At 52.1% G+C, this 17667-nt stretch overlaps 1 protein-coding gene across 2 annotated transcripts; it reads right to left on the bottom strand.

Moving 5' to 3' along the window:
• LOC311515926 (uncharacterized protein) lies at positions 1 to 12793 on the bottom strand. 2 transcript variants are annotated; one of them, XM_084619442.1, is made up of 2 exons: positions 12444 to 12793; positions 1 to 4231 (listed from the first exon to the last, which is right to left on the bottom strand). In XM_084619442.1, the coding sequence occupies exon 2, from the start codon at positions 3380 to 3382 to the stop codon at positions 2369 to 2371; it is 1014 nt and encodes a 337-aa protein (XP_084475568.1). In that variant the 5' UTR covers positions 3383 to 4231; positions 12444 to 12793; the 3' UTR covers positions 1 to 2368. The 2 variants fall into 2 exon arrangements, with proteins under 2 accessions (XP_084475568.1, XP_084475569.1); XM_084619443.1 differs by having other exon boundaries at positions 12461 to 12793.
• Positions 12794 to 17667: the final 4874 nt, after the last annotated feature.

The raw sequence follows: 17667 nt of genomic DNA, 5'->3' as shown, positions 1-17667 counted from the left end.
ACTAAAATCCAAATATATTTCACATTTCTGATTTATTGCAGTCACTTCACCCACTAATTCACCGTTCTGCCAAAATGCCAGGTGTGTTTATGCAGGAAATTTTATTCTTTTCACAGAGAATCTCCGAATACATCTCATCTTTTCTATATTCGTCTTACAGACCATCAGCACCTCTTAGGGTTAGTTATAGACAACCAATCTGTGTCTTGTGCAACACGAAACACATTCTCTGTGCCTAAGATATTCCTCATAATAATTAACCCAAGCTCATTATTGCTCATGGTTCTGTTCCTTGTGGCTGATCAGTGATTTTTTTTCTGTAATATATGTTTTACTGTTTTTACTAGGCTATGAGTTACAGACCTTAATTGCCAGGATCACTCTCCTTATCACATTAGAAAATCAATACCACATTTAAAGAGAATTCTGTGCTCCATCTTTCTACGGAACAATGGGTCGAGTAGCTTCCATCTCAACACAATTAAATGGTAAGGAACGGACATCAGCAACTCTTAGTGCTGATTTTAATGTTTGTGCATTAAGGACCATATAGTAGACAGGAACTCGAAACTGTAAAGTCAATGAGGCGAAGCCTTTCCTTTACACCTGTCCGTAAACTGCTCAGCATCTGCTGCCATTATGCAAATAATAAATAATAGAAATACATTCTAAGAAAGCCGGCATTCACAGCCTGAGTGTGCGTCATACAAATGGCACAGTTACAGCTCATTCATCTCCCGGGTCACCTTTCAAACCTTCTTTTTCTCGGGCATTTGTCTGGTGTGATGTTTCCCAGCACCCAATTTCATCACCCGACGTCCCAACAGGTAAAGGACTTGTTAGGAATTGCCCATGCATTGGCAGGACACAGAATGGAAACCCTTGTGTCCTCACCCACATGACTTCTACTTCACAGCATGGCACTCTCTGCTTCCATTTGCTCTGGTTGGACTTAAATCTGGAAGAATGAACATCTTAGCATGTGCTTCGAGCTAAGCTTTCTGCTGCCCAGTGGCTGCCAGAACTTGGTCCCATCCCTCGTGTCCAGCAAGGTCATTGATAAATGTCCCACCAAGACCTGCACCTCCAGAAAGTGGTGCATATATGTGGTATTTCTCTACGTGCAAAGGGTGATCTTTGGTAACTAAATTCAGGAAGTCCCCTTCAAACTCCTCCATGAAATAGGCGGGACTGGATGCTTCCTTCCCCACTGGAATACCAGCATTCACTCATGATGAGCGAGAATCTGGATCACAGGGCTCTTCTCTAGGAGACAATCATACATTAACAACATTGTGTTATTGGAGTAATCTCTTTGCTAGTTGTGGCTGGTGGGTTTTTGTATGGTGTATGTTGTGCGTTTGGGTTTGTTGCCCGTCTCAAACTGCCTGTCCCTTGAGGGCATTAGCTTTTTAAATTTAAGACTTCAAGTATACCCAGTAGGGAGGTTAGTGATGCTTGTCATGGGTCCATCCTTGCCAGGATCCCCCAGAAGTTCTTTCACCAACTGTCCTTTTCTGAAGATGCTGGTGTTCTGTTTGCTGCCAGGGGATCCAGCCTTTCCGGCTCAGCTAAACCCAGGGAAAGTTATAGCTTAAAGGTCTTCTCTGCCCCAGCTCTAGCTTTGTTTACACCATCAGCATCAATGTCAAGACAGATGTTTCTTGTGTGAGATAAGTGCCTTAGAAATGGAATCACTTTACTTTAAAGTGTGCACTTTCTACTCCAAATGCATGTGCGCAGACAGCAAACATAAAGGGCTCGATTGCAAATTCTCCATGGACTTCAATGGGAGCAGGACTGGCTCTGCGAAGCATTCTCTGTGTTTTGAACCAGTTTCTTTGGCCCTGCCTGCCCGAGAGGGACAACATTTTAGACAGAGCTCTTCTGAAATAAAATTGTTTCAGGAAGGCGTGAACACAACTTCCAAATGGATCCCCAGCCCGCTACAGGCTGTGTGACAAACTGGTTGACCTACACGGCTTCCTAGACTAGGATTCTGCCTCATTTAATTAATTGATGTTTACAAGTACCTGCAAGTCTAGGACACTACGTAAATTGTGCATGATGCTTATCACTGTTACCTAGTTGGCTAGTAAAATGGTTTATGGCAAGTTCTACCCAGTCTACACAACTGAGACCCAATCCAGTGTTCACTGAAGTCAACAGAAAGATTCCCATTGATTGGATCAGGTCCTTAGAGAGACCGGGAAGGCCCAGACGTCCTGACGCCTCTCTGGGAAGCATTCTGTTTCAGAATGGCTCTGGCTAATGCCCTATACCTGGGGCGTAGCCGGGGCCTTTAACTGGTGTATGGATATGGGCTGTCGTGTGGATCCTTGGCATGCTCTGAGATACGTTGCCTCTGTTACCCGTATTCAGTGCGCACTGGCTGGCTCTGCCTGGTGTGGATTCTCTCGTGGGCGGTGAGATGCGCCCACTGGCTGTAGCTCTCTCCACATTCGGCGCATATGTAGAGGCTCCCGGCTTTGTGGCCCCGCTGGTGGCTCACCAGGTGGTTCCTCTGCTTGAAGCGCTCCCCACAGTCCCCGCAGGTGTGGGAGGTCTCCCCTCTGTGGGTTCGCTGGTGTACCTTCAGGCTGTACTTCTGGGTGTAGCTGTTCCCGCACTCCCCGCAGGTGTAGGGCGTCTCCCCGCTGTGGGTCCGCTGGTGCTTGTTGAGGTTCTTCCTCTCGGTGAAGCTCCTCCCGCACAGGGGGCACTGGAAGGGCCGCTCCCCGGTGTGCAGGCGCTGGTGGACGCGGAGCCCCTGCTTGGCACCGAAGCTCTTCTGGCACTGGGCGCACTGGTAGGGCCGCTCCTGGGTGTGGGTGCGCTGGTGGGTGGCCAGGAAGCGCTGCTCCCGGAAGCACTTCCCGCACTCGGGGCATCGGTGCGGCTTCTCCTTCAGGTGGCTCCTCTCGTGCGACACCAGGTTGCCCTTCTGCCGGAAGCTCTTCCCACACTCGCTGCAGGTGAAGGGCTTCTCCCCTGTGTGGATGCTCTCGTGTTTCTTCAGCGCCTGCTTCTCCACAAAGCTGCGGCCGCACTGGGCGCAGGTGTGCGGCTTGGCGCCGGTGTGCACCGCCTGGTGCTGCAGGAGGCTATGCCGCCACCGGAAGCTCTTCTCGCACGCGGGGCAGGCGTGCAGCTTGCCGCCCGTGTGGATCTGCTGGTGCTTGATCAGGCTGGTGCTCCAGGTGAAGCTTTTCCCGCAGTGAGCGCATTTGTGCGGCCTCTCGCCTGTGTGGATTCGCCGGTGCTCTCGGAGGATCTTCTCCTGGCCAAAGCCTTTCCCACACTCGCTGCATTTATAGGGCTTCTCATCCCCACAGAGAACCTGGGCAGCTTGGAACATGGTGTTGCTGTTCGTGGCCCACATACAGGGTATTATCTACTAGAGCTGGCTGAACGATGGGTCATTGCGATCGGCCTGTGCTGGGGATTCAGCCCTTTCTCTTCGGCCGGAGCATCTTTGCAATGTGCATGTGTTCACCAGCGGGTTTGTGCTAATAAATCTCAGTCTATGGGTTGTCCACAAGTTATTTACTATTCGTTATTCGTGGGGGTTTGACTGATCACCTCGGTCCCATGGGATTGTTTCTGCTCCCTGACTGGATGGCTGAAATGTTTAAACTAAAAAAATAATGAATAGTAAATAATGAAAAATGTGTTTCCCCGGATGAAGATTTGGACAGGTAATCACTGGAGTTAAAATTCATGAAACTCTGGCGGTGCGCAGACATTTTCACAAATACCCGATGGTTATTCAAATACTGGTGAATAGCAAAGAATGTGACTGCAGGAATAACATGGAACCAAATTAATAGCTTCCAGTCTCCAAAATATGTTTCGTATCATTCAACCAGCTCTGTTAATTCTGTGAAGACTCCATGAGTTTTTCCCCCAAACGGACATGTTTTTTTTTCTGTGGTGTCTAATGGGTGTGATTATTGTATGTGTACCAGATCTGTGTGCACGGCACCGGGAATCTTAAAAACGCTGCTGAGTTTGTTGAAACTTCTTTCACCAGCAGTGAATGTATCTGGCTTGTTTTCTGCTGGCTTCCTCTTCTTTCTCAGTCTCCTCCAGCTGTTTCAGCTTCTCTCATTATCACTGCTCCAGAAACCAGCTCTTTGTGTCTTTCTCTCGGAAACTCCCGTTCCTCCAGTTGCTTTATATTTTTATGGTGTTTCTCTTCTCTAGTTTCCACTCGTGGACCTTTTACCCACTGTAATGAAAATGGAAAAAGCAAATTATTTTGTTGCTAGCAATGGCGCTATCGTCAAATGCAAAAATAATCCAGAAAACTCTTATTCACAGGGGGGTCTCCAAAATTTTTGATTCTTCACTGTTGTTGCTACATTGAAAGTGCTGCCTCTCGGGTGTAATGTTTGAGAGTCTGTGGTAATTTGGACCAATGGGTATAGAGATTTCCCTTGTGTCGTATTTCAGACACCTCTCACTGTCACCTCTTCAATTAACCGACCAAACCTCTTAAAGCAAAAGCAGTGGCTTCCTACAGTGTACACACGTGTTTATAGCTTGGAACATGCATGCTCATGGTAAGTTCACTTTTAGCCCCATTACATGCTGTGGCATTAAAAGCCATGGCAGAGCCAGGGGTGAGCTGGAGCCGGTTCGCACCGGTTCGCGCGAACTGGTTGTTAAATTCTGAACCAGTTTTAGAACCGGCTGTTAACCCGCTTCCCTGCAGGGGGCGCTGAGGCTTTGCTGGGCTCTGGCGGGAAGTGATGTGATTCCTCCTCCGGCCACCGGGGGCGCTGCGCTGCGGGAGCGACGTGGGCTGCCCCCCCGGCCCTGGGGCTCCCGCTGCTGCCTGGGGGGTCCCCGGCTGCTCTGCTGGGCCGGGGCTGCGTCCTCCTGCTCGGGCTGCTCCCCGCGAGCCCCCACCACCCTGCCCGCAGCCAGCCCCGCCGCACGCACTCCCTGCCCTGCCCGCAGCCAGCCCCTGCCACCTGCACCCCCTGCCCTGCCCACAGCCTGTCCCTGCCCCCAGCCAGCTCCTGCCCTGCCTGCAGCCAGTCCCCGTCTCCAACCACTCTCGCACCCCCTGCCTGCAGCCAGCCCCTGCCTCCAGCCATCCCCTGCCCTGCCTTCAGCCACCCCCTGCCGCACCCCCTGCCCTGCCTGCAGCCAGCTGCTGCCGCACGCACCCCCTGCCCAGCCTGCAGCCAGCCCGTCTCCAGCCACTCCTGCACCCCCTGCCCTGCCCGCAGCCAGCCCCTGCCCCCAGCCAGCCCCTGCCCTGCCTGCAGCCAACCCCTGTCTCCAGCCACCCCCTGCCCTGCCTGCAGCCAGCCCATCTCCAGCCACCCCCTGCCCTGCCTGCAGCCAACCCCTGCCTCCAGCCACCCCCGCACCCCATGCCTGCAGCCAGCCCCTGTCTCCAGCCAGCCCCTGCTGCACCCCCTGTACCCCCTGCCCGCACCAGCCCCTGTATCCAGCCACCCCTGCACCCCCTGACTCCAGTCACCCCCTGCCCTGCCTCCAGCCAGCCACTGCCGCACCCCCTGCCTGCAGCCAGCCCCTGCCTCCAGCCACCCCCACACCCCCTGCCTGCAGCCAGCCCCCGTCTCCAGCCACCCCCTGCCCTGCCTGCAGCCAGCCCCCGTCTCCAGCCACCCCCTGCCCTGCCTGCAGCCAGCCCCTGCCACACACCCAGCCCCCCTGCCCGCACCAGCCCCTGTCTCCAGCTACCCCTGCACCTCCTGCCTGCAGCCAGCCCCTGCCGCACCCCCGCCCTGCCCGCAGCCAGCCCCTGCCACACCCTCTGCCGCGCCCGCACCAGCCCCTGCCGCACCCCCTGCCCTGCTCACAGCCAGCCCCTGTCACATAGAATCATAGAATATCAGGGTTGGAAGGGACCTCAGGAGGTCATCTAGTCCAACCCCCTGTTCAAATCAGGACCAATCCCCAATTAAATCATCCCAGCCAAGGCTTTGTCAAGCCTGACCTTAAAATCTTTTAAGGAAGGAGATTCCACCACCTCCCTAGGCAACACATTCCAGTGCTTCACCACCCTCCTAGTGAAAAAGTTTTTTCTAATATCCAACCTAAACCTCCCCCACTGCAACTTGAGACCATTACTCCTTGTCCTGTCCTCTTCCACCACTGAGAATAGTCTAGAACCATCCTCTCTGGAACCACCTCTCAGGTAGTTGAAAGCAGCTATCAAATCCCCCCTCATTCTTCTCTTCTGCAGACTAAACAATCCCAGTTCCCTCAGCCTCTCCTCATAAGTCATGTGTTCCAGACCCCTAATCATTTTTGTTGCCCTGCGCTGGACTCTTTCCAATTTATCCACATCCTTCTTGTAGTGTGGGGCCCAAAACTGGACACAGTACTCCAGATGAGGCCTCACCAATGAGGAATAGAGGGGAACGATCACGTCCCTCGATCTGCTGGCAATGCCCCTACTTATACATCCCAAAATGCCATTGGCCTTCTTGGCAACAAGGGCACACTGCTGACTCATATCCAGCTTCTCGTCCACTGTCACCCCTAGGTCCTTTTCTGCAGAACTGCTGCCTAGCCATTCGGTCCCTAGTCTGTAGCTGTGCATTGGGTTCTTCCGTCCTAAGTGCAGGACCCTGCACTTATCCTTATTGAACCTCATCAGATTTCTTTTGGCCCAATCCTCCAATTTGTCTAGGTCCCTCTGTATCCTATCCCTGCCCTCCAGCATATCTACCACTCCTCCCAGTTTAGTATCATCCGCAAATTTGCTGAGAGTGCAATCCACACCATCCTCCAGATCATTTATGAAGATATTGAACAAAACCGGCCCCAGGACCGACCCCTGGGGCACTCCACTTGACACTGGCTGCCAACTAGACATGGAGCCATTGATCACTACCCGTTGAGCCTGACAATCTAGCCAGCTTTCTACCCACCTTATAGTGCATTCATCCAGCCCATACTTCTTTAACTTGCTGACAAGAATACTGTGGGAGACCGTGTCAAAAGCTTTGCTAAAGTCAAGAAACAATACATCCACTGCTTTCCTTTCATCCACAGAACCAGTAATCTCATCATAGAGGCGATTAGATTAGTCAGGCATGACCTTCCCTTGGTGAATCCATGCTGACTGTTCCTGATCACTTCCCTCTCATGTAAGTGCTTCAGGATTGATTCTTTGAGGACCTGCTCCATGATTTTTCCGGGGACTGAAGTGAGGCTGACTGGCCTGTAGTTCCCAGGATCCTCCTTCTTCCCTTTTTTAAAGATTGGCACTACATTATCCTTTTTCCAGTCATCCGGGACTTCCCCCGTTCACCACGAGTTTTCAAAGATAATGGCCAATGGCTCTGCAATCACAGCTGCCAGTTCCTTTAGCACTCTCGGATGCAACTCGTCCGGCCCCATGGACTTGTGCACGTCCAGCTTTTCTAAATAGTCCCTAACCACCTCTTTCTCCTCAGAGGGCTGGCCATCTCTTCCCCATTTTGTGATGCCCTGCGCAGCAGTCTGGGAGCTGACCTTGTTAGTGAAGACAGAGGCAAAAAAAGCATTGAGTACATTAGCTTTTTCCACATCCTCTGTCACTAGGTTGCCTCCCTCATTCAGTAAGGGGCCCACACTTTCCTTGGCTTTCTTCTTGTTGCCAACATACCTGAAGAAACCCTTCTTGTTACTCTTAACATCTCTCGCTAGCTGCAGCTCCAGGTGTGATTTGGCCCTCCTGATTTCATTCCTTCATGCCCGAGCAATATTTTTATACTCTTCCCTGGTCATATGTCCAACCTTCCACTTCTTGTAAGCTTCTTTTTTATGTTTAAGATCCGCTAGGATTTCACCGTTAAGCCAAGCTGGTCGCCTGCCATATTTACTATTCTTTCGACACATCGGGATGGTTTGTCCCTGTAACCTCAACAGGGATACCTTGAAATACAGCCAGCTCTCCTGGACTCCTTTCCCCTTCATGTTAGTCCCCCAGGGGATCCTGGCCATCCGTTCCCTGAGGGAGTCGAAGTCTGCTTTCCTGAAGTCCAGGGTCCGTATCCTGCTGCTTACCTTTCTTCCCTGTGTCAGGATCCTGAACTCAACCAACTCATGGTCACTGCCTCCCAGATTCCCATCCACTTTTGCTTCCCCCACTAATTCTACTCGGTTTGTGAGCAGCAGGTCAAGAAAAGCGCCCCCCCTAGTTGGCTCCTCCAGCACTTGCGCCAGGAAATTGTCCCCTACGCTTTCCAAAAACTTCCTGGATTGTCTGTGCACCGCTGTATTGCTCTCCCAGCAGGTATCAGGAAAATTAAAGTCACCCATGAGAACCAGGGCGTGCGATCTAGTAGCTTCCACAAGCTGCCAGAAGAAAGCCTCATCCACCTCATCCCCCTGGTCCGGTGGGCTATAGCAGACTCCCACCACTACATCACTCTTGTTGCTCACACTTCTAAACTTAATCCAGAGACACTCCGGTTTTTCTGCAGTTTCGTACCGGAGCTCTGAGCAGTCATACTGTTCCCTTACATACAGTGCAACTCCCCCACCTTTTCTGCCCTGCCTGTCCTTCCTGAACAGTTTATAACCATCCATGACAGTACTCGAGTCATGTGAGTTATCCCACCAAGTCTCTGTTATTCCAATCACGTCATAATTCCTTGATATCACCAGGACCTCCAGTTCTCCCTGCTTGTTTCCAAGGCTTTGTGCATTCGTATATAAGCACTTGAGATAACCGCACCCCCTGCCCTGCCCGCAGCCAGGCCCTGCTGCACCCCCTGCCCTGCCGGCAGCTAACCCCTGCCTCCAGCCACCCCCGCACCCTTGCCCGCAGCCAGCCTCTGCCTCTGCCGCACCCCTGCCCTGCCGTACCAGCCCCGCCGCACCCCCTGCCCTGCCTACAGCCAGCCCCTGTCTCCAGCCAGCCCTGCACCCCCCTACCCTGCCTGCAGTCAGCCCCTGCCCTGTCGCTAGCCAGCCCTGCACCCCCTTGCCTGCAGCCAACCCCCCACCCTCCTGTCTCCAGCCAGCTCCGCACCCCCTGCCTCCAGCTAGCCCTGCCCCACGCCCCTGTCTGCAGCTGGCCCCACATCCATTGGTGCCCTGCAGTTCCCAGGGCAGTAACCCTGCACACCTGCTTCAATGAGTGGGGAAGGGAGCAGCTGGGACCCACACTTGTGCACACCCTAGGGTGACCAGACAGCAAGTGTGAAAAATCAGGACAGGGGTTGGGGGGTAATAGGAGCCTATATAAGAAAAAGACCCCAAAACCGGGACTGTCCCTATAAAATCGGGACATCTGGTCACCCTAGCACATGCCCAGGGCGTGGCGGGGCCCCACACATGTGAAACAAGCTCATTGCTAGGTCAGGCCCATCTTTTTAAAAAGGAACTTTCGACAGGGTTAACACACACCCGTATTTCCCCGGACATTTTTTAAATTTTAAAAATTCCTCCCGGGAAAATACGGACGTAGGGTAACCCTGTTGGTACAAAAAAATACATACTGGGGCACATCCCTTAAATCAGAACTTTTTATAGGGAACCAGTTGTTAAGATTTTGGCAGCTCATCACTGGGCAGAGCCCAAAAAGCATCACACTATGGTTAGGATAAAAATTTCTTGTTTAGTATTTCCCAAGACAAGGAGGCCTTGACATCCCCGATCTCTCCCTCAAACGCCCGCTGCATCTTGGAGAACACAAATGCCAGGCAGTGCTGGCATCAGCAGCTAGGGTTGCCCACCCTCCTGGATTGGCCAGGAGTCCACCGGAATCGGCCTCAATCTCCCGGCGGCTATTGAAAGCTATCCGGGAGATTTTAATAGGCCAACAGTCCGGTGGGCGGCACAGCGGGACTAAGGCAGGCTCCCTACCTGCCCTGGTCCCGTGCGGCTCCTGGAAGTGGCCGGCATGTCCAGCTCCTAGGTGCAGGGGTGGCCAGGGGGTCTCTGTGTGGTGTCCCCGCCCCGAGCGCAGACTCCATAGCTCCCATTGGCCAGGAACTTCAGCCAAGGGGAGCTGCAGGGGCAGTGCGCAGAGCCACCTGGTTGCCTCTGAGCCTAGGAGCCAGATATGCTGGCCACTTCCGGGAGCTGCCCTAGATAAGCACTGCCCGGCTGGAGCCTGCACCCTTCATCCCCTCCTGCACCCCAACCCCCTGCCGGCCCCAGCCGTGAGCCCCCTCCTGCATCCAAACTCCCATCTGGAGCCCACATCCCTCACCCCCTCCTGCACCCCAACCCCCTGCCCCAGCCCTGAGCCCCCTCCTGACCCCAAATCCCTCCCAGAGCTCACACCCCTCACCCCCTCCTGCACTCCAGACCTCAGCTTCCTCCTGCATCCAAACTCCCGCACAGAGCCTGCACCCCCTCCTGCACCCCAACTTCTTGCCCCAGCCCTGAGCCCCTCCCACACTCCAAACCCCTCAGCCCCAGCCCAGAGCCCGCACCCCAACTCCCTGTTCCAGCCTGGTGAAAGTGAGTGAGGGTGGGGGGGAGAGCGAGCAACGGAGGGGGGGATGGACTGAGCGGGGGGTGGGGCCTCAGAGAAGGGACGGGGCAGGAGCATGGCCTTGGGGGAGGAGTGGGGCAGGGGCAGGGTCAGGGGCAGGGCAAGGATGTTTGGGTTTGTGTGATTAGACGGTTGGCCCCTTGTGTTGTATACAGATATTTGTCAGTGATGTTTCCATTGCCTGGAGTAGCAAACAACCTATATAGGTAGCAAAATTCTGTGTGCTCAGGTGTGTGGGATAAAAGCCAGCTGCTTAGATACATGACTGCTTGTGAAAGGCGCCTGCCTGACATCTCCAGAGACTGAAACCCTGGGTTCACCCAGTGACGGGTGCAGCAGCGGGCTCCGCTTCCCACGGGGGCCAGCCCACGTGCCTTAGCTATAAACGACCGGGAATCTGCCTGCGGCAGGGGACTCGCTGTGATCTATTCCAGCGGTTCTCAGCCAGGGGGACGTGTACCCCTGGGGGGACGCAGGGGTCTTCCAGGGGCCACGTCAGCTCATCTAGACATTTGCCTGGTTTTATAGCAGGTTACATAGAAAGCACTAGCGAAGACGTCATACAGGCAATGACTGGTTTATACTGCTCTGCACACTATTCACTGAAATGTAAGGACAGTAATATATTGCAATGGATGTATTTGATAATCGTATGGTAACAATGAGCACGTCAGCAATGTTTCCGTAACAGCGTGGCTGTGGCAATTCCGTATTTTTATGTCTGATTTTGTGAGCATGTTGTTTTCAAGTGAGGTGAAACTTGGGGGTACGCCAGACAAATCAGACTCCTGCAAGGGACACAGTCGTGTGGGAAGGTTGAGAGCCACTGTTCGGTCTACAGTGGCTCTGTTGCGATGGGTGTGACGAAGTGGGACTGTTCTTAATGTTTCCTCTGAGTAGTGTGGGGGTGCCTCAGTTTCCCCTAGGCAGTTCTTAAGTCTCTAGGGGGTGGGGTAAGGGTGTATGATCATTGCAGAGCCCTAGAGGGCAGGTGTCTGCAGGGGTCTGGACACAGAGAATGGCCAACACCCTGTTTCCTGGCCACTGATGCCCTGGGCCCTTCCCCCCTGCAAGGTGAGAGCTAAAGGGCTGGAGAACAAAGGAATCAGGTGACCTCCTGGCCCGGGAAAGGGACAAAGCCCAGAGGAGGAGGGGCTGGAAGGAGTTTCAGTTTGGGGCTGGCTGGGACATGGAGTGAAGGGCAGACGGGGTTGTCTGGCTCACTGGCCCCTAAAATGGACGCAGCTGAGGGGTCCGGTTCTCTGCACCTACAAGCTTTGTGTTAGACCATGTTCCTGTCATCTAATAAACTTCTGTGTTACTGGCTGGCTGAGAGTCCCGTCTGACTGCAGAGTTGAGGGGCAGGACCCTCTGGCTTCCCCAGAATCCCGCCTGGGCGGACTCGCTGTGGGAAGCGCACGGAGGGGCAGAGGATGCTGAATGCTCCGAGGTCAGACCCAGGAAGGTGGAAGCTGGGTGAGCTGTGTGTCCTGCAGACAGGCTGCGCCCAGAAGGGAGACTTCCCCAGAGTCCTGCCTGGCTTTATGGGGAGCAGTTCCAGAGCATCGCCCGGGGACTCTGTGACCGTGGGCCAGTTGTGATGGTAGGCTTGGGGAGGAGAACCCCATCGCCATCCTGTAGGAACTGCACTGGGATCCCCAGAATGTATAACAGCTAGTCCGGCAAACAGCCTCAGATGGCAGCAACCTTCAGTCACCGCCACCTTGGTCTGGATTTGACTAGCAACCTAGAGCTAAAACATGTCTACAGCCCAGTTACCCATCCCTGCGCCACCCAGTGCCCGCAGAAAGCTCTCCTGGAATGCAGCTGTTCCCTTAAAGGCAGGTTACATGTGGAAGAGATTTTAAATTTCTGAGCAGCTCAGTTCCCTAGACAGAGCTCGTTGTTCAGTCCTCTGTGTCATCATGGTCCAGGTGCAAACACAAGAAAGTCAGTGTCCTACCTGAGCTGAAATCTCACCAGGTGTTTTCCTGTCCGGTTCCCTGATGACGCTGTGATTATAACCGCTGTGAGTTCCCAGATCTCTCCTCTCTTCAGGGTTAGGAGAGCCTGTTTCCACTCCTGCCTCTTGCAGTGTCTGACTGTCCTAAGGCTACAGTGAGTGCAAGGGTAGAACAAAGGGATGGAGCGAGCGGGAGGGATGTTGGGGCCTAGGGGAGGGGAAGGCTGGGAGGTAAGGGAAGGCAGATCTATGGAAGGGATATTCCCAGAGTGAGCCATTCAGACCATCCTTAGCGCGGCGCCAGATGCTCTGAGCTCCATCCCTCGCTATGCAGTCGGGGCTGGCTTGCACAGCACCACTTCCTGGGGGGAATTGCTGTAGTTTCCTGTTCTTTCTCTTGGTCGCTGATGTAAAAAATAAACTACATTTCCCAGCAGCCCTGAGGTGGGCACTAGGTGCGGAGATCTGGGGCAGCTGCTGCGGCCTGTGTCAGCTTCTGGTCCACGCCAAGTGCCTGCTCAGGGCTGAGCAGGATGCTTGGGGGTACCAGCCTGTGGCTTAGTTCAGCACACGTCACACAAGGGGGCACAACTGTAAAGGACATGCAGAGATCAGTTTAATATAGGAGCGGAGCATCAGGACTATTTCAGAGCTGGGGCGGCCTGCTTCAGATCGAGTGTTGTTCCGGAAATGTTGAAACAACCTTGTCAAAGCACTTTGTTTCCACCGTATTCAAATATCATATCATAATGTAATATAATGAATAATATAGTTTATATGATTGAGACAAAGCGCTAGGACTTAATCAAAACAAAATGTTTGGATACTGTTTAATTGAAATGTTCGATGAAATCAATATGCTCATTTAGTTGAATCAACAGTTTCGAACTGACAGTTGTCCAGCTGGAAAATTTCAGACCAGTTCCAGTTTGTATGTTGTTTTCCCCCATTAGTCAGTACACGTTTATGGCTTTTTTTCCTGCGTGACTGGCCTTGTGTGTTTTGATTTCATTTCAGATTGAAGATTTTCCCACACTCAGAGCTCTTGAATGGTTTCTCTTCCATTTGGATAATCCACAGAGTGAGGAATCTGATTGCGTCTTCAGTTCTGCAGTATATTTATGTTGTTCTTCTCTGGTCTGGTCTCTCTGCCTAGAATTATGAAGCTTTTGGCTCTTTGTCTTGGATTCTTTGCTGAAATCGATTTATTTGGTTTGATATTTGATGTGATTCCTCTTATTTTTCACTTTGCATTGGCTCTCCTACGACAGCTCTGCGAACCTCTCTCATATCTATTGCAGACTGTATCTTCTTTCCGTTGTTCTCTCAAGTTTTATGCTGATTTTTGTTTTGTTTTCCATTCAACACGGCATCATCTGCTGTACTAAAAAGAAAAGATCATTAGTAAGAAACAAGCTCTCTCTCCTAACAAATAATTGGATTAATAATAGGTCCCCAAGAGTCCATTCTGCCTGAGTTAGTTAGTATCAACCCATGCAGTATGGTGAATAAGTTATGACTCAGCATTAATACACAACAAGGTGGATTTTATTGGTCTTTTAAGACAGTACTTGGCTCAGGTACATGGCGTTTGAATGCCTGTAACCAGCTGTGTTGTGCATTAACAGGCCGATACAGCAACCCCCATGGAGTGGCAGCTACTACAAACATTGTTAATTTAAAAAAATCTATTTACGTATGACACTTTCTCTCTACTAAAGCGGCAGAGAGTCCTGTGGCACCTGACAGACAAACAGACGTACTGGAGCATGAGCTCTCATGGGTGAATCCCCACTTCGTCGGCTGCATGGCATGTATTCACCCACAGAAGCTCCTGCTCCAAGACGTCTGTTAGTCTATCAGGTGCCACAGGACTCTCTGCCGCTCTTACAGATCCAGACTAACACGGCCGCCCCTCTGATACTTTCTCTCTACTGTTTTTGAGCTTGTGAACTCTGGCCCTGCTGGTTTTCCAGGTTTGTTGAATCAGGAGCTTTCTGTGCTCTTGATTTTACCTTTCTAACAGAGGAACTATTCTGAAAACAACTGTCTCGGAGCTGCTGCTGACGCACAGACTCTGAAGGGCTGGTCAAAGTAGCTTTCCCCATCCCAGCCCACCACAGTGGCTTTGTCTAACCTCATAAATAACCCCAATTCAGCCACCGGCATCGCTGTAAAGATGCTGGCCCCTAAGCATGTACAGGGAGATACAAGGATTTACACCATTTGAACTAATGAGGATTTTACCCCTATTTTGAAACAAAGTCCAATGGGCCCACTCCCATAATTAAAGTTTCTCTGGCTTGGAGCGAAAGGGACAAGGATTGCCCGAGGTTCAGGGGCTGGGATTCAAACACATGCCACCCGCCCAGCAAATGAGCCAAAACTCCACTCCCAGGCACATTGGTGTAAGCCTGGAGTCACTCTGGTGCCGTGAGTGGGGTTACTCTGGATTTACACTGCTATCACAGAGAGCAGAACTGGGCCCAGTGTGCCCAATTCCCACAGTTGCAAAATCTGGTGCAGCCCCACGTGTGACACTGGGGACCGATCGTCACTGATTCCAAGTCAGGGTACCCTCCAAGCAGGGGGAGCAGGTGTGGGAGAGGCAGGAACTGGAGGGGAGCCAGGGGTGTTTGGGGAGCCAATAGGGAGGAGGTACTGAGAGGAGCCAGGGGCTGCTGAGGTGTGGGGAGCGTGGAAGAGGGATTTGTGGTGATTTTGCTGAGCGGTTGTGGACCAGCAAGGGGCAGTGTGACTGTGAGGAGTTAGAAGGGGTGTCTGGGGACCCCAGCAGGAGCGTGGAGTATCGCAGCTGGTTGGCACAGGGCTGTATCAGACCGCTCCGGCTGTTAGAGTCATATGGGCTTGCAGCACTGGCCTGGTTAGAGATGCCCCCGGGGCACTGCCAGGGAGCCGGGCTGGTGTCACAGCAATCCCAGGGGGTGATGGTTACAGCTTGTTGGTGGTGGGGGGAGGAAAGATGAGCTTGGAGGTTTCCAGGGCAGTGGCAGCCTGGCAATGGCTGTGTGTGTTGAGAGGGAGAGGCAGTGTCTTAGGGGGCAGTGGGAACCAGGCATCTGTTGAGGGAGTGGGGGATCTGGGGCAGCCTCCCTCATTCTTAAACCATGATTTGAGGACTTCAATGGCTCAGACATAGGTTAGGGGTTTGTTACAGGAGTGGGTGGGTGAGATTCTGTGGCCTGCGTTGTGCAGGGGGTCAGACTTGATGATCATAACGGTCCCTTCTGACCTTAAAGTCTATGATTCTGCCCCTGCCCCATTTTCTCCCCCTTCGCCAGCCCTCTTCTCTTCCCTCCCTTGATCCCCAGGTCCCCCACTGCTTATCATCTTCCACTACCATTGCTACACCTCCTCCCCAAGGGCCGGCGAGCGGGGTGTCAGAGAACGCCGAGAGGCAACGAGACCACTGGGCTGCCTCCAATCCAGGGCCAGGTGCCCCAGAGCAGGAACTGCAGCTGCTGCCCACGGCCCGGCTGAGTGTGCGAGGGTCCCGCCAGGCTGCGGCTGACATGGCACGGTGCCCAGCGCACGAGTATCACAGAAGGGGCCTGAGCCTTGGCAGCCCCGGGTTCCAGTCTCGCTCCCACCAGTGTTTCAATGTCAGCCCGTCCGTGCAGTTAATCCAGAGCAAGGGCCCATCTGAGTTAGAAACACAGGGCCAGCAGTTTCCCTCCAAAACGAGGAGACGTTGTTGCAGTTAGACAGGATGGGAAACCCCAAGTCAGAGGGAGTTTTATATTTGTATTTGAAAATTAGATAGAAAACAGAGGCGATTTTATATAAATACTTAATAATTAGAGAGGAGAGGCAAAGCATGAGTGGATTTTATACCAACATTTGAGAATTGGGGAGAACATGGGAAAAATTTGAGGCTTTTAAAATCAAATTTTGATATTTAGTGACAAGGGGCAATATGCAAAGGCAGTTTTAAATAATTCTTCAATAACTGAGAGAGAGGGAACATTTCAGGGGGTTTTATGTCAATATTTGAAAATTGGATGAAAAATGGCATAATCTGAGGAGATTTTAATCACAGTTCAGTAATCTGATGGAAACTGGTGCAGGGTGAGGAGATTCTGTATCAATATTAAATAATTAGAAAGACCAAATGGGAAATCTAAGGGTATTCAATAAAATTTTGAAGAGAAGAAGCAACATCTGAAGCGGTTTTACAGTAGTATAGAATTAAAAGGGCCAAAATCTGAGGAAATTTTCTATCAGTATTTGAGAATTGGATAATGGCAAAAATCTAAAATACCATTTATATTGATATTTGATAATGAGAGAAACGGATCAAAATCTGAGGGGATTTTATGTCCATATTTGATAAAAGCAAACATTTGGAGTGATTTTGTAGCAGTGTTTGATTATCAAAGACGAAAGGGTGGAAATTTGAGGGGATTTTATATCCATATTTGATAAATACATGTGAGGTCATACAGCTAGGAACAAAGAATGCAGGTGTGAGGGGGTACACATGCCCCATGCTGGCTGGAGAGCCTTAACGAGCTGCTGCGGGCCCATTCAGCCCTGCAATAGGTGTGGGACTAGCAGGGGGAAATTACCAGGGGGAGAGCCCAGCTCAGCTGTGAACTGGCTGGGAGGAAGAGCAGACCTCCAGCTCTCCGTCTGTGAGCCAGAGAAGTCTGGCTAGGGCCAGGTAGGAGAAGTCTGACGAGGGAGCGCGCCTGCCAGAGCCTCCCCGAGGAGAAGCAGACCTGACGGGGGATGATTGTTTGGTTTGCTACCAGTGACTTTGCTGCATAACACTGTTGCTGGTGGTGCCCTGCTGGAAAGGGGTGACAGCTAACTCAACCCCTTTTGTCTTTTGCGCCTGACTGGGGATGCAGCAGTGGGCCACAGCAAGCCATAGCAACAGACTGCGGGCTGTACCCGGGAAAGCGGTGACCCTGAAAAAACATAGGGGTCAGCTGAGCAAACAACTAACCATCAGCTCCTGGTGCGATGGTGTGGCAAACAAAAGGGCTGTGTGATCCTTCGATAAACAGGGGAGCAGTGAGTAGAAGTAGAGAGGTAATTTTTACCTCTGTGCACAGCATTGGTGAGACCGGTACTGGACTACTGTGTCCAATTTTGGTACTGACATTTTAAAAAGGATGTTCAAAAATTGGAGAAGGTGCAGAAAAGAACCATAAAAATGGTTCTCAGCGGCTAGAGAAAATGCCTTCACACAAGAGTG

This window comes from Lepidochelys olivacea (assembly GCF_965140295.1).
Source record: "Lepidochelys olivacea isolate rLepOli2 genome assembly, chromosome: 2".
Taxonomy (NCBI): Eukaryota; Metazoa; Chordata; order Testudines; family Cheloniidae; genus Lepidochelys; species Lepidochelys olivacea.
This window is presented reverse-complemented; position numbering and strand designations above follow the sequence as displayed.

What these genes read in the sequence shown, in the direction of transcription:
- LOC311515926 (XM_084619442.1), bottom strand. Translation starts at nt 3,382, where the DNA reads ATGTGGGCCACGAACAGCAACACCATGTTCCAAGCTGCCCAGGTTCTC.